Raw genomic sequence first — 16,227 nt, forward strand, 5'->3', positions numbered from 1 at the left:
CACCATTTGGGCTCTTGCGATACTACAAAGAACCCGCTTACGCTAATTCACCAGACGAGCCGAAATGGCAACTACATAGGAACAGTTTCCGAAAGCCGCAACTATTTCCGGTTTGACATGCGCAGTTAAAGCAAACGTTAGACGCTATCGGCTGTTTTTGTTTGTGTGGCCGAGGTAGTTTCTCGTTGCTGTACCGTCGTTGAAACCGGAATTTTTAACTGGCCTGACAAACGGGAGGTTAATATGGGTGCCGGTTCGAGCACCGAGGCCGAGAGGGAGCCGCTTCTTGTTCCTTCTTATGTGGAGACGAACAGTAATCCGGTAAACAGCAGAGTGTATGGGAGAAGATGGCTGGTTCTGACCCTGTTTTCCCTGCTGGCACTGATGCAGGGAATGGTGTGGAACTTCTGGGGTCCCATACAGAACTCAGCCGCTCACGCTTACGGCTTTACCAAGTCTGACATCGCGATTTTGGTGCTGTGGGGGCCGGCTGGCTTCCTCCCTTGGTTGCTGTTTATGTGGTTAATGGATAAAAAAGGTGAGTTCTTTTAATGTGGCACACTGTGTCATACCTCAACGTTGATTGTGCCTGACCTCGTGATTTTTCACCCTACCAAGATCTACAGCGATGTAACTTAATGGCGTATTTTGTTTTAGGTTTCGAAAACTTCTGTTATCATTAGTTTGACCTTATGCTATCGCAGAATATATTTACTCTGATAAAATGTAGTATTTAAGAGACCTTATAGTCTTCAATCGTTTTTAAATGGGTTGTTTGCGCCCAGTAAGACACATAGATGAGTTGGAAACATGGGAGGTTGGGGGGAAAGTGCTTATATGGGACAAGCAAGTCTTAATTTCCTTTTTAAAAATTCTTTATTTTCAGGTTCAAAAGCCAATGTAAAAGCAGTGTTTCTTAGAAAGAATGAAAGAAGCCCTCTTGCGTGTGCTTTACCAAACCAGTTCCTCTGCATCACCTGACTGTAGAAGTTTGTAATGACTACGCTGGTTGTCAGATGACAAAAACAGTAACAAGGCACTAACAACATGGACCAGACTGCTGGTCCATGTTGGAAACACAAGCAGAATCTTGCCAAGAAGTTGCATAACTCACCTTGTGATCACGATCACATTGACAATTAGGAGTTTTTGGTGTTTTGTTGCCTAATTTAATTGTAGGCAACTGGATAATGGTATCTGCTTCTTTCAGTAACTTGTTGTAAATTCTTCCTGGTGTAGATTCCACTCAGACCTTACAAAAAAACTTGTGGTCATGTCTGCATCTGAGTTAAGTAGTGTCAACCATGGTGTGGCCTTGCAAGAAAACCTATATGACTTGCAAAGGTTGTGACATGCTTATATTTAATCCAACTTGTCTGTGGGGAAAGTACCTTGTTTCACTTTAGGAAAACTGGGGACCAGTGGCAGACCTGCCTGTTTTCCTCTCATTTATATTGAGCATGGTTTTGTCCTGTGAGCACAGGACCTACTAAAGCACACTGGGCCCTCATGATACTCATATGGAGTCTGATTTTGAGGGTTTGTTTAGAAACACGCACACGAGTAATCCCATCGGCGGTCATGTTGTAGAGCTTTGGCAATGCTCTTCCAGTTCCTTTTTGCACAAACTTGCACAGACACTCTTGCTGTTGTGTCAAAGCCTTAAATGGCCCTGTCCAACTGCCACTATGTAGCAGCCCTCCCCTGGTATCTCCTCACTCATGAGACAGTGCTAAGAGACAGGTAGCTGGACTACCTGTGCAAATTGAATGGGCTGCATATACCATCTCATGGTGCCAGTAGTGACAAGGACACTGTTAAAATGAATATCTGAATATATGGAAGTAACTATAGAGTTTCAGCATCAGTTGTGGTGATCATTAACTTGCCCTTCATGTCAACAAACTCTCTTGAGCACGTAGATGCATACTGTGCATTGAAGTATGCAGCTGTAAACTTGCAGGTCTCATTTACGGTAGATGGCCTTCAGCATTTCTCTAAAATATGTTGCTGGCTTTTTCTTTCATTTACTGGAAATGTGGTCACAGTTGTGCATGCATTCATTTAGAGAGCTTCTCAGTACAGCTAAAGCCTTCTCAAGAGAAACATTATGAATGTTTTGTTTTTCACTCATAAGTACTGATGAGCAATTGAGGAGCATGAATAATAAATGACAAAAAAGCTGGAAGTGGCAAATATTTGCCTTTTTTGTTTGGTAGAAACAATTTAGCAAATATGAAGATAATAATTTTTGGATTACCTGCTGCAACTAATTCTTGTTGGCAAACCTTGCAAAGACAGCTATTTCTATGTAACCTTAATGCAGAACTACAACTGCTTCTCTGCCTCTGTGTCTATGAAGGTGCCATTATAGTAGGAAGTCAATATAGCATCAGCTTATATGATATGAAGTGTGATGAGTGGGGAAGCTTTCCAGTTTATTGGAATACCTTCAAGCTTCTCTTTTTCTTTCATTGATACTGCTCAGAATGGTTTTATGAGGTTGTATATTGTAAACTTGTCCAACTCATGGCAGTGAAGCATACAGTCTTGCTGTTATTTTGCTTTGATGCTCAAAATTTGCACAGTCCTAATGTTTCTACAAAGAAAGTCAATCAAGAGTCAATAATGGAATTGATAAATAATCTAACTCATGAGCAGAATTCATAACTGCACTGATATCAATAAAGTCTGTATTCATGATTTATATTAAAATACAGTAGAGGGTTGTGATAGAAGCCAGTATCTATCGAAGTGCTTGTTGCTATTGAAGTCTCATGCTGCACACGCCATTAGGCCTTATTAGTATGTTGTGACCCATATTATTATTTTTTTCTTCATTATGGGTTGATTAAGTATTCTAACCCAGCCCCACAGGATGTTGTTAATACGTTGATCCTCTTTCCACAGCAGTCATTTAGTTGAACCTGTCAATCAAACGTTCAGAAATGGTAGTTCACATGCAGAAAAGAATGGGGAAGTGCAAATAATTCCCTAAATGGCTGTCATGTGGATGAAACTGAGAAATGAGACTTGAGTTAATGGTGAAAGAAACAGTTCTCATACTATTGCTGTTACACAAGTGATATTAAAGAAGGAATTTTCTGTTTTAAGATTTTTGTTGTTGTTGCTTGGTTAGTGATGCTCGCCAAATGCGTTCTAATCCCATTCAGTTATTTGTTAAAACTGTATTTATGTAGAATGTAATGAATAATTTAGATAATTTATAAATAAGTGGGCATGTTTAACTAGAGCTTATTGTATAATAATTGCACTACAGTATATTTCTAACTAACCAGGCAGCTTAGTCTTTCTCTTGGCAATACTTTTGTTAAAGCTGTAACAGATTTTTGGGTCATGTTGTCAACTTGAAAGGCAGGTGAGAAATGTAATGTTGTAATGTTGGCTGCAAATTATAATAATGTGTATTTTTAGAATCCCAATTAGGGCAGGGCAATATGGCCAAAAATATTTATCACGATATATATTTGAAAATTTGCCGATAACGATATAATTGACACGAGACAAAATACTTTACAACTCCACAACTTTATTAGTGCAAAAAACCCCATCAATGTATTGTCACTTACACAAGCAGCTGTTTTTTTTTTTTTTTGTTTTTTTTTTATGTGCATGCGCTTGCATGCTCTACCAAAAAATGTGCTTTGTGTATCTGAGGGACGAAAGCCAAACCAGTTCCACACCACTGAAGTTGCAGCATTTTTACAAACCAATTCTGGTTCATCTGTTTCATTCGACGATCCGCTTTCGCCCTTCTCATTCTCCTTCGCCGCCATGCTTTTTCTGCCATGTGCATATGAAAACAAAGGCACTGCTCATGCGCATTTTACCCATTTTCTATCGCGATATTTCATTTTCTTATCGTTGCCCAACATTATACCGGTATTAATGTGAACGGTATGATATGGCCCAGCCCTAATCCCCATATATCAGCATCAATTCTTAAATGCTCCTCATACAAACAAAGGCAGTAAGAAACATGGTTTTAAGTAGCTCTATGTAGCATTATTATCACTTTGATCTTGAAGGAGAGGTCAGAGGTCAGCAGTGACAGGATGTTTTAATCTTCATGCAGTACTTCCTGACCCCCCTCTACACCCCTTCAGAGTTTTATCAGAATTCATTCATAACTTTTCGTGCTCTCAGACTGACACAAACACTACCAAAAACATAATCTCCTTGGTCAAGGTAATTATGTAAAATATTTGTTCCAGATTTTTAAAATGTGTTAATTTGCTGCTTTCCTCTGTTATCATTCTATGCTTATTATCTATTTATTTATTTTATAGTCTCTTATAGCTCCAGGAAACTGGATTTTGTTTTTACTTTTTTTCTTTTTATTGTTAGATAACTAATTCAATAAGAACAGAAATAATCCTTTGTAGTAGCAAAAATTGAGAAATCCCTACCATGTTCACTACTGTCTCTTTACTTTTTCTTACATGTTGGTGTTGATGCAGTGTGTTGTGTATTCCAGGTTTGCGAGCATCCCTCCTCCTCTCTACCCTCTTCATGGTGCTAGGAGCAGCTCTAAGAAGTATCCCACTGACAGGCCAGCCTTTGAGACGATGGTAAGAAGCCCGTGTAAATATTAAGGTAGCAGATGGCGGCACGATGCAAGTGTGATGATGATCATTTGAAAGATTTTGGAAAGGCGGTGCAAAGTGACTCATGAGCTGCACTGCAGTTATACAGGTTCTATAGTCTCCATAACTCAGTTTAGGCAAATTTTCTGAGTGAGTGCCATAATCATTTTAGGACCAGCTTTGCACAGCGTTTCATTGAAAATGAAATGAGCTACTGGCCAAAGTTAGGAGCATGGAAGAGTTAGCCTTGAGGGGTTGTGTGATTTTTTTTTTTTTTTTTTTTTTTTTTTTTTGCCAATGTGTGCAATGTGTTTGACAAGATTAGACAATTTGGGATTTGGCAGTACGTGAAAAACCAGAAACTTTTTTTCATATAATTGTTTCCATTCAGTTTTTTTTTTTTTTGTTTTTTTTTTAAAGAAGAAATATGAATCATTTAATCAGTAACATTTAATCAAGTTGACATGCACAGATGTCAGAGGTCCATAATTTTCTGTTGTCACGTCAACTTTGTGCTTGCTAAATGTTCCAAGATGGTCACCAGCAAAAGTATTGGACAGAATAATAAAGTAATTACATTTTGAATTGCACTGAAGGGATGGAAGGTCACATATCGCAACACTCAAAACAATAATTATCAACCTCTTGATATCACTAGAGGAAAAATCAGAGAGTTACTAAAGTCAATAAATCATGAATGTCTGCACAAAAGTGGCCTCTTAGGGTCTTTAATGTATACATTTGTACTGATTCAAGCTGATGTCGTGCTTCTTTTTCATTCTTGATATGCAGATTTGTAACTGCATAGAAAGACAATGAGACTATTTATGTGGCAGAGGATGTGATTGTGAAGGACAGATCAACATGGACGCTTTGCTTCTTTTTGTGTCTTTGCTGGCAGTTTTCTCACTTATCAGACAGCATTTTGACAGGCTGTTGCTGGAAAACAGTTTCCCACTTTCATTCTCATTTTCACTTGAGTTCAGAGTTCTCATTTTTAGAAAGGGTAAGAGCTCAGAGAAGGGCATTTCAATTATACAGTGCCTTAAATTCTAATTTCCTTGAATATTTCTGGTGGTAATCTCTGTAATGATTCCTGTTGGGCTTCACAATGAGGCAGTATGTTATAATGAATAAAGAGAATTATATTTCCATGGAATAAGTCACATATCACTTTCACTTTATGCAGTTGGAGCTTTTTAAAATAAGTTTTGGCTTTCAAAGAGCAGATAAATTAATTTGTTTCTCTTTTTCTGTCTCATGAGGCTGCACTAAGAAAACCTAGCTGCTAATATAGTGATACAGCCTAAAGAAAGAAATAAGGCAGGAAATTCTCCTGGCAGTGTACAAGGAGAATAACTGATATAATCACGATCTCCAGGCGATAGTCTGTCCCAAACAAGTATTTACAGTGAAATATCAAGCTTTGCAACTTTCATTTATGATTATAAAATTGAGTTTTTGTATTTTTGTCAGCCTGTTTGTAATAACCCTAAAGCCTTAAATCAGGAGTAGCCAAAGTCCTCTTAAAAGAAAGATGCAATACATTTGGGCCATGTGCAGATGTGGGCAGATGTCTTATCTGGGAAACTGACCTTTGATAGATTACTGTGTGACCTAAAAGCTTAATATTATTAATGTGTCTTCAGTGGCAAATTACTCATGCTGAGACAGGGATGTTCCCATTTTGAACTACCTGTTATGTAAAAGGGACAAATACCAAAGCAAAGGAGTTTCTTGTCAGGAAATCTGTCTTCATGCAGTAAAAGGTGAGCTTTAGCAAAGCTACCATATGGCCTTTAAAAAAAAGAAAAAGGAAATAAAACGTCTCCAATAAAGAGTGACAGTGACCTAAATCTGGACGTGGCCTGCAAACAGATCTATGGAATCTTTTTTTCTTGTTGTTGTTGTTGTTTGAGAGACTGTAGAGGGCTGAAGTTTTTATTTTAGCACTAAATTTAAAGACATAACTTCAGAATAATGAAGAGCACTCCAATGTCTTTTCACTACTAAAGTGTTGGTGGATTTAAATTATTAAGAAACGGATGCAAAAGAGACTGGTTATATCCTGACTTTCAGTTCTTAGAGGGCAGCAATACTGGATACTACACTTCCATATTTCTTATTTATCATTTTTATTAGTCTCTGCCTGGTAATGGTTGGTGTCTCTCCTCTTTTGCAGTTTGAAAATGCAGTTGCAAATTCATATACCTCCAGCAGTGACATGTAAACTCAACTTAATGTGTAAAATTCAATCGTTAAACTTTAACAACAGCATTAAGATCGTTGAGTGTTGGACTGTGAAGCTGAAGTGGTTTTTAACCTAATCACATCTTGTAAGCTGAAGGTAAAAATATCATCTCCACAAAGCATAACTTTGACTTGACATAAATTATTTTAAAAAAAATAAATAAATCCCAAAGCACGTGCATGCACACATATTTTGACCACGCTAATGTTGCAAAAGGCTTTTACTGTAAAGAGGAAATGGAATAAAATACCAAGCTCTTCCTCTTCTTTTTGGACGCGCTCGAGGGCAGTATTGTTAGAAGTTTTCAACTTGCCTCTCGCTGTTGCTCGAGTGTCACTTCAGTCCAAAAGCCAGTCACACGAGCAAGCTTTCAATTTCACCTCTACTGAATCCAGCCATGAAATATCAATTCTTTATGTCCGCTCAGGTCGAGCTAAGAGTTTTTAAGGGTCAACGCTGCCCGCTGTGCACCCGTACCACGATGAGAGTGATGCTGCTCTTCTGCGGCCTTCAGCTCTTTAGATTCGGCATTCAAAGTGGAAAACAAGATAGGATGGCGAAAGCAAAGAGGACATGAATCACACGGCAAATGTTAGTGTGTCACAGTTCAGTTTAATTTGCATATTAAATGTTATAGGTCATAGATCTTAAGGCGATGGACGGCATACTGGATTATTATAGAACTGTAGAGACTCAAAGCTTAATGTAGCTGGATCACCAGTAGAGGTCACTCTTTGCTTTGCGGTAGTGATCAAAATGCAAGGGCTTTGTTTACTGACGGGTGTCACTGATGAATGTGCTGCCTGTCATGCAGAGGATACTTATCAGATGGATGATGATGTAGATTACCTTAGAGAGTGAATCGGGACATAATGGAGCAGTTAAGTTTTTCAGATTCCTGAAGTTTGGATATGGTGTTCAAGGACATTGCAGGCGGGATCAAACAATAGTTTGAAGGGACGCCTATCCAGGTTTAGAAACCGTGACATTCCTTCAGTAACCCCCTGCAGATCTGTTTGCTCCAGATTCCTTTTCATGTTTAAAAAAGCGATTACCTCTTTTTGTTTTTGTGATAACCTCTTGAGGAAGTAAGGCGCCTCTTTGTTTTGAGGTTTTAAGATCCATTTTTGAAAATCAAAGGGAGCTGTGAGTGTTTGAACACTGAAAAGTGGAACTTTCTCTCTTTTTTTTTTCTTTCTTTCTTTCTTTTTTTTTTTTTTTTAATCGAGATCTTCTGTGAAGCCACATTTAAAAAAGACCTGATTTTGTTTGTTTTGTGAGGTTCAGTCAAGGAGATAAAAAGTGCTGTTGAATTGGCAGTCACTGATTATACCTTGCTGTGATTAGTTCTGCTCTCAAATCAAAGGTCATTTTTCTTTTTTTTTTCTTTTTTCAAACCCTTCTCATTTTCCTGGCTTTTCATGCATCTACTTGTTTCTGTTGCTATTTCAATCTCCGTCTGTGTTATGAATTCGAATACAGACCAGCTGTGTGATTAGCGTCTATCAGTTAGATCTCAGACTCACTCCGACAATGTCTGATTGGCCATCAGAAAAAAAAAAAATTGTGGATCCCATCGTATTACTCCAACAATTGCGATGGTGCCATTTTCAAGGCGGAATTGGTTTGGCCTTTTTGTGATGGCTGAATTTTGGTCTGTCAGCTCAGGCAGAGCAGAAGCAGTCAAATGACTTCGCTGTAGTGCAGGTTTCTTTGTCTCATTCTCAATCAGATTCAGCCTGACAGGGTTCATAAATAGTGATTAATCATCTCTTGTTGAAAAAGCTGCTCTATTCCCTCTCTTTGCTTCGCCAGCCACAGTGCAGTCTCATGTGACCGCTCATCCTCGTGTTAGTCACCATCCGTCCTCATCACCTGTCATATTAAAGGCACTTTTTTTTTAGTCTCATCTGTTCTCTAATCTAATACAGCGAGGCTGGTTACTGACCAAACTTTGTCAAACTTTTTAAAAGGTGTGAAGTGCTAAAAAGCCACCATCGATTGTTCAGATTATTAGTTGATTCAATAAGTTTTAATTTGGTTTGTATTGTGCATGAAATGCAATAAAAGTAAAACAGTTTAGCTGCTTCGATTGTTGGTGAGATTCAAAATGAGGTCACTGTAGGTCACAGTTATTGTTGTAAATTATGCTGCGTATCTTTGTCTCTTTAAATGTCGGTTTTGTTTTTGTTATTTTGGAGAAAGTGGATTAGAGTGCCGGGTTTGGAATAATAATCATCTAATGAAAATGTATAGTACAGCAGGTGGACAGGACCACTCTGTCTGCACCCTTTTGAGTCCTGAATGAGACCGTAATCAGTGTGTGCGCCCAAAAACCTGATTGGCACTGGGACTGTTGTGCTAGTTGGCTCCGGGTAGCTCTCGATTTCAATTCAACAGACACAATGACAGACAGCCAGCTTGACTCAAAGGCTCGATGTGGTAGGTAAAAAAAAAAATGTCATATGTATCAAGAACATATCATAAATCATGTCGTTGTTACCATAAAATACAAATTAAATGTCAGCTTTTGCTCACATAGTGCTGCCTAATTCATAGACCTGCTTGCTTTGTACTACCTGCATTGCCATCTTTGGACACTGACCCATCCAAATGGAGGACGGCCACAATGAGATGCCAACTATTGCAGTTGTAGATTTGTTTTTGCCAGTACACACAAGCCTTAATCATACAGAGATTATACCAGTGGCTCCATAGTGTAGTGGTTTACACATTTACACAAGCAAAGGATCCCTGCTTAGATCCCGGGGGAGATCGAAAATCAAAAAATCTGCCAAATCAAAGATGCAGAGCTACCAAAGTAGTCTCTGTTGTTGCAAATCATTTTCTGAATGTTTCAAGAGGTTTTTATGCAGCAGGGTAGATAGAAAAGCACATTTGTTACTTGAGAGCATGAAGACCACTTATTTTTGGTTCTGGCTGCTCTGTCAACACCTCATTTGCTGAATCTGGTGTTTATGTTTAGTTAAGAAGTAATGACGGGGAGACTCTTTGATAGAAATCCTGTAGTTAAGTCAATGAAAACATAATGACAAGTGATGTAAGGATACCTACATGCCTAAGTGAAAATGACAGTGTGACGCCAATAATGAGGATAAATTCTTACTGCTTGTTGCTCACACTTCCCCTCTCACATAATTAGATGAAGAAAATGACAGCTGTAAATTCAGCAGTGTCCTGGCATTGGGTTCGTCCACATTCTGTCGCGTTAACTCACTCGGTACAGAAATGACACACGTTGGATGCGGAGGAGTCAAAGACATGTCTGCACCAACGCAAATGACCAGATCAGAGAAGCTCGATGATGTCAGAATCGTGTAAACGGGGACTCTGATAACCAGGTTATTCAGTGTCGGTGTTGAAAACATACCCAGTTAGCGATAAAGACTGAGAAACAAGGAAAGAAGAGGTGGGATGAATAAAAAGTATGAGGCACAGAGTATTTTAGGAGGTGTTGGTGTGTAGGAGGGGATGTTAGCAGGTCTGAGATGTGGGAAGAAGATAGAGGGTGAACAAGTTATTCTCCAATCAGCCTGTCACTGACCACAGCACTTTGTATTCTGCTGTGACACATTTATCTGTGAACCCCAGAGGCAGTGGACTCCAAAGTTAGAACGAGTTAGAGGGCAGAGACATGTCAGCACACTGGAGACTGAACAAACTAGTTTATGCCTGCTTTATGTCTAAAGCGGGCATAAACTATATTGTTTAGACAGCGTTCAGTATTAGAATTAAAGGTTTTGTCAAACAAAATGCCATTCAAGGTATTTTTTTATATTAAGTATTAGTCTAAAATCTATCCTAACTGATAATATTTTTTCAGTCAATATTATATAAGATTTTTTTAATGGCATAAGCTCAGAATTAACCCAACATTTTCACGTGTTCCCCTCTCACATCCTCTTTCCTTTCCTCCTGTTCTCCTTTTCTCTCCCTGCTGAGCCAGCTCGGACTGCTCTGAACGAATGGTGTCTTTACTGAGCGTACAGACAATCAATCAGCCGTGAGCCGTCTCCAGCGGCTGGCTGTCTCGGTCAGACAGTTCTGGAGGGGGCCGTGGGGTGGTGGGGGTTCTGGTGGCATCGGGGGACATCTCAGAATACATCTGTCTCACACAATTCAGTCTGAAGGTGCAGAAGTTAGAAAGAAACTTCAGGGGCAGGTGGTTACTTGACTCCTCTGGGATAATTATGCCTTTATTTTTATTCCCTTGCCTGTCATTCTTCCTTTAGATGCTCAAAAGAAATGCCTCATTACTTTATGTCCTTATTTAGTTTATTTTGAACTTAATAGGCATAATGAAGGTGATGCTCTGCTGCTGCCGTTTTGTGTTTGTTTCAATGGGATATTAGAGAAGTGTTTTCCTGGCACATCCTGATATGAGGCATATATTTGTGTTCTAAATAAGAACATTTTTTTTCTTTTACAGGTTGATACATGGAGGTCAGTTGCTTAATGGTTTAGCCGGCCCCACCATGATGAGCGCCGGCCCCTATCTGTCCACCACATGGTTTGCCCCTGATCAGAGAGCCACAGCAACAGCCGTGGCCTCACTCTTCGCCTACCTTGGAAGCGCCGCTTCATTCATAGTGGGACCTCTGATAGTTCCAGCTCCCAATGACACCCAGGCACTAGCCACGATCTCGGCAGCGGTTTCCGACATCTCCATCCGGGACAGGATCCAGCTAGTAATGTATGCAGGTACTAAGAAAAAGCAAGAACCTCTGAGGGCAAGTTGGATCGATATCGCATCATTTCGACATCATGTCAGCCCCGTCAAGGGACAGAAATACAATCAGGCGAAAGGATCCAAGAATATTGCACAAACACCAAAAACACCAATTATAATCTTCATAACTGCGTCTCTGAATAATGGCTTGGTAGGGCTGATATGCTTAACTGATTCAGAAAATTAAAAGCACGCTGAAAAGAGAAACAGGCATGCTGTAATAGATTGAGGCAGCAGCTTTTGTTTAACCTAAGGTAGTATTGTTATTAATTTCTTAAGGGCAAAGCAGATACATTTTTGTGAATCAAAAGTTCTGCAGGTTTTCAGAAGTATAAAGGAGTCACATAAGAAGTAAGCTAATATTGTATCACTTATCATATGATGGAATGAAATCGACCCACTAATGTGGCTACAATGGAGCTTTTTAGTAAATGCATTGCTATTTTAAGAGACGAGTTGTGATATCAACTGATGCTATGTCAGATTGCATCGTTTTGTTAGATGCATTTATTCTACAGTCTTGTCTAGTAGGCTATTATGTTCATCACAGGGATGGCTTCAGAGGACTTCTAGATGTCACTGTGACCTTTTTTGTAAAATGTCAAACTGGACTGACTGTCTCATCTTTGAAAATAACATGTATGTCTCTTTTCATCTACGTCGCTGTGCTCCGGCAGAGTTGGCTGCTATTGCTGTGCTTTTTGGAGCAGTCCTGCTCTATTTCCCTGCACGCCCACCAATGCCTCCCAGCGTGGCCGCTGCAAGCCAGAGACTCAGTTACAGGAGCAGCATCTGCAGACTTCTTAGGTAAAATCCAGTGCACACATAGATGATGTCTTCTGGTAGTCCAATATCATGTGAAAGATGATGTTGAGACCATTCTTTCAAAACATTATTCAAGAGGCCTAATTTGATATGTCCTTGATTTTAAATAGATTACAAAAGATGTGTATTTGGAATTGGCTTCGTGCGGTGCTATTTTGTATGAAATCAGTCTCTAAGAGAGCAGTTGTTAGCCTGTTTTAAGCATTTATTCTGCTCTGCGGATACATTCAGTCTATTTTGGTCATGCAAAGTATGCTTCTTGTCTCAGAAAGTGACAGAATCTTATGTTACAGTTTGACACTCACCATCTGCCTGGCCTGTTATCAAAGAAACTCCAGCCTTCGCTCTAGATTTGTCACTAAGCTCTGGCCACTGTTGAAAAAAGACATCACCCTGCATCTACACTGTGAGGGTCAGTTACTTACAATACAGCTGATGCATGTAGCTGGAGAAGAAGAGAGATGTTCTGTTATGTTGAGGATCTGACTCTCTGGACTTTTTCTTCCCCCACCCTGGGAAAGGGTACAGGCGAGGTCTACACGGCAATCTAGAAACAATGATTGAATAACACTTTATTATAAACCTTGCAGCACCATATCCCTATATGTCTTCAAACTTTCCACCATGGGAATAGTAATCCTCTGGGCCATGAGGAAACAGCATTGCCCCAGAATCGGTGCCCTGGCTTGTAAAGAAATGAGGCCTGTGGCAGTGGCCATAGTTCGGATTAAGGCTGGGGAAGGGTGAAGAGAAGAGCTGGATGATGGCAGCCAGGAAGTTGGCCCAGCTTGGTTGGCTACTCTTGGTCCCCTGAAGTAAGAAATGGCTTCACTACAGTGCCAGACTTTCCACAGACCTCTGACCAGCACAGACAGGTTTAACTCATTAAAGAGTTCAGAAATATATCAGCTTGATCGCATATGTATCTAATACATGTTTTTTGACACATTTTATTCATGCGTGCATGCTCATACGTGCAGAGGTTTCTGGCCAACTTAACTAGGCCATCCAGCTGTGAGGGTTTCTGTTCCACTTGTGATAGGCAGGCTTCCAGTGACCTGTTTGGGCAACATGTTGTATCTCAGTCCAGCAACATCAAGCCGTACAGTTGTCCTGCGGGGACTGGGCATGTAACAGGAAAAGTGACTCGAGTCTTTGTGGCCTTGTGCACTCATAAAGCAGTTAGACAAAATGATTGCCTTAGTTTGAGAAAGTACTCCAACTTTAAAGCTTTACTTAGTGAAATTTTAACTTCTTATATGACTCTGTAATTGTAATTTATTAACCACACTGCAGCTTTCCATGAAACTTATCCAGATGTTTTAGGTTTCACTGTTTACTATTGTGTTCAGTAGTGTTTCTCACCCTGATTACAGGCAGATCAAAGAATTTGGCTATCTGTTTAAACTTCTTTTACCTCACTGTGTAACATCATTTTGCATCACTTTTAGGTATCTTCAAGCTGGGGTTTGCTGTGAGTAGCTGATAATCCACCATGTGGAAATGCATGTGGAGTAATTGGTAGTTAGACTGATAGAGACAGGGAATTGGTCCTGTATGGACAGGATCTGTTTGGTATTGGGCCTGATACCAAGATGGCAGATTTGAATAGTGCACCCCTTATAAAGTTGTCGCGCTGCATAATATAGCAGCATTTTGTAGCCTTCACAGTGATGGCAGGTACCCGCTAACTTGCCATTAAGCTTGATGCTTATCTATTGATGTATCTGTTCATCCATTTATCTGTCAGGGTCCGAGCACTGGTTAACGATCTTCAGCTTGACGAGTGCTTCCAGCTGTTCACATCTGCTGCCACAGCAGCAGTCTAATTAGAAACCTGGATGTCTCCACACATGGTGCAAAGTTATCATTGTATTCTCATCACCCTGTGTGGTAATACTAAACAGGCCAAAGCTTGACTATTAATGACCCCTTCCTCCCAACCCCAGTCATACTCACTTTGAAAGTTGTCATTTTGATGCATTGCGCTCCAGCCGGTTCTGCCAAGGACAAATGGCACTTAGCTGATGACACCGGCAGCTTTGAGACTTCTTTGGAAATATTTCATCCCCAGCAGGAAGTGGAAAGGAGAAAAAACTTACCCAATAGATGGTGTCTGCCTGCTTGCATTTGGTTGTCTAAATAAGCTCATCTTTAGAGGGAAAAAATGCATGGATATTGATTTCCTGTTGTTGTGGCAAGGTTAATGAAAAGGGTGCTAATAGGAAAAGCAGGGGGAGTACTTTGTCACAGGGCTTTTATGACTATCCCTACGTACTCTGTCCAAGGCCAAACCGCTTCATACTGCTTAAGATGAGACAAGCCGTCTGCAGCTGAGAGACTGGCGGCGTTTGTTTTTTCGTGTATAATCAAAGCATTCTTCCAATAAAGCGATTCATTGTGTGAGGTTCACCGGTGTCAGGAAAGGGAAGGACTGTGGATTTGTTTACAGCAACACTACTTTGGCCATACAGGTAGTTTGTCCTGGCAAGTTCTCGCTCTGTAGTTTGTGTGTTTTCGTGAACTTTGTCTGTTTAGCATTTGAAGCATATGGGCGATGCCGGCCTCAAAGTGTTATCCAGATGTCCCTGCTTGATACCGTTCAGGATGCTGGCTGCATTATAATAAAGCAGGGGCAGAATAAATGTAAGAGTTACCGGTGTCCATAAACCAACAACAGCAGAAGAAAACAATCTGTGAATCTGCTTCCAGCCCTGCCTCATTTGTCAGACACTGAGTGATTCTAATCACATTGTTTGGGTTGAGGATGTGGCTCTGATTTTTAAATCACCATGTCACCTCACTGGGCGAAGGTGATTAGTGTGGGTGTTTGTGTTCCAAGTGATTGTATTTGACTTTCATGTGATTGGAGAGGTGTTATATATTCTAAATAGATCAACTTTGAGTGTATATCGGGCACACATACATTAATGCACATACACTTTATTAATTTTCGCCCTTTTGCAAACAGTTCACTGTGAGCTAAACTGCTTGTGTCAGACTCTGCAGCCTCATGTCTGCTGTAGCATTTATATTCCTGCTGCTGCAGTTTGATTCTAGTAAACTGATGAACGGTTATTATCTACAAATGGATTTACCTCAAATCAAAGATGCATTTGTAGCTTTTAATTTTGAGCAATTGTAACAGTTTTTTAAAACAATTAAACATTCTTTTGCAGCTAATGAAACAATAAATGCACACATTAGTGGCTCACCTGCAGTTAACTATAACCTCAAACCCGTCACATTTGTGATTAATTGCAAACAAGAGTGGCTGTCTTTGCAGAATTTACAATTAAAAGCAATCCATTTTTTTTCTTTAAACCACACTGTTATGCAGTGACAGACATAACAGTATCAAAGATTTGACTTTCATTAGAGAGTGGAATAATAACAATAGATAGTTTAACAGCAACTATGTAAAAATGTGTTTACACTATTTTCTCATGAGAGTAGCTGAAATGTAAGATGGCAAACGCAGGAAGGCTCTTATAGGTTTGCTATTGAAACAGGTTTTCATGTGATAGAAAGTGTCACAGCTATAACAGCAGTCACTGGTTGCAGTCATTATTTTTATTGCCTTATGGACAAAATTTATAATTGAGTCATTGAACGAGTACATGTCACACACTGTTAAGCTATACAGTGCAGTGCCAAGAATTCAGAGTATTCTGAGTGATCATTCAAATTCCTAATTCTGAGCTGTGCTCTTCCATTGTAGGAGTTTTTGGTCCTTATTTTAGATCCTTTAGCTTAATGTTGGCAGCTTCCCATCAGTGTTCAGGTTGCTTCTT

The 16,227-nt window shown here is 39.8% G+C and overlaps 1 protein-coding gene across 1 annotated transcript in view; it reads left to right on the forward strand.

Annotated features, from left to right (window-relative positions):
* The first annotated feature begins 97 nt into the window (after positions 1 to 97).
* Positions 98 to 16,227, forward strand: part of slc49a4 (solute carrier family 49 member 4) — a 46,229-nt gene continuing 30,099 nt past the window's right edge. The window contains exons 1-4 of the mRNA XM_063497020.1: positions 98 to 538; positions 4,499 to 4,592; positions 11,309 to 11,580; positions 12,286 to 12,415. Of these exons, the coding sequence (XP_063353090.1) occupies positions 244 to 538; positions 4,499 to 4,592; positions 11,309 to 11,580; positions 12,286 to 12,415 (791 nt within the window). The 5' untranslated portion in view covers positions 98 to 243. The remainder of the gene's footprint in view (positions 539 to 4,498; positions 4,593 to 11,308; positions 11,581 to 12,285; positions 12,416 to 16,227) is intronic.

Source organism: Pelmatolapia mariae, linkage group LG16_19 (assembly GCF_036321145.2).
Source record: "Pelmatolapia mariae isolate MD_Pm_ZW linkage group LG16_19, Pm_UMD_F_2, whole genome shotgun sequence".
NCBI classification, from domain to species: Eukaryota; Metazoa; Chordata; class Actinopteri; order Cichliformes; family Cichlidae; genus Pelmatolapia; species Pelmatolapia mariae.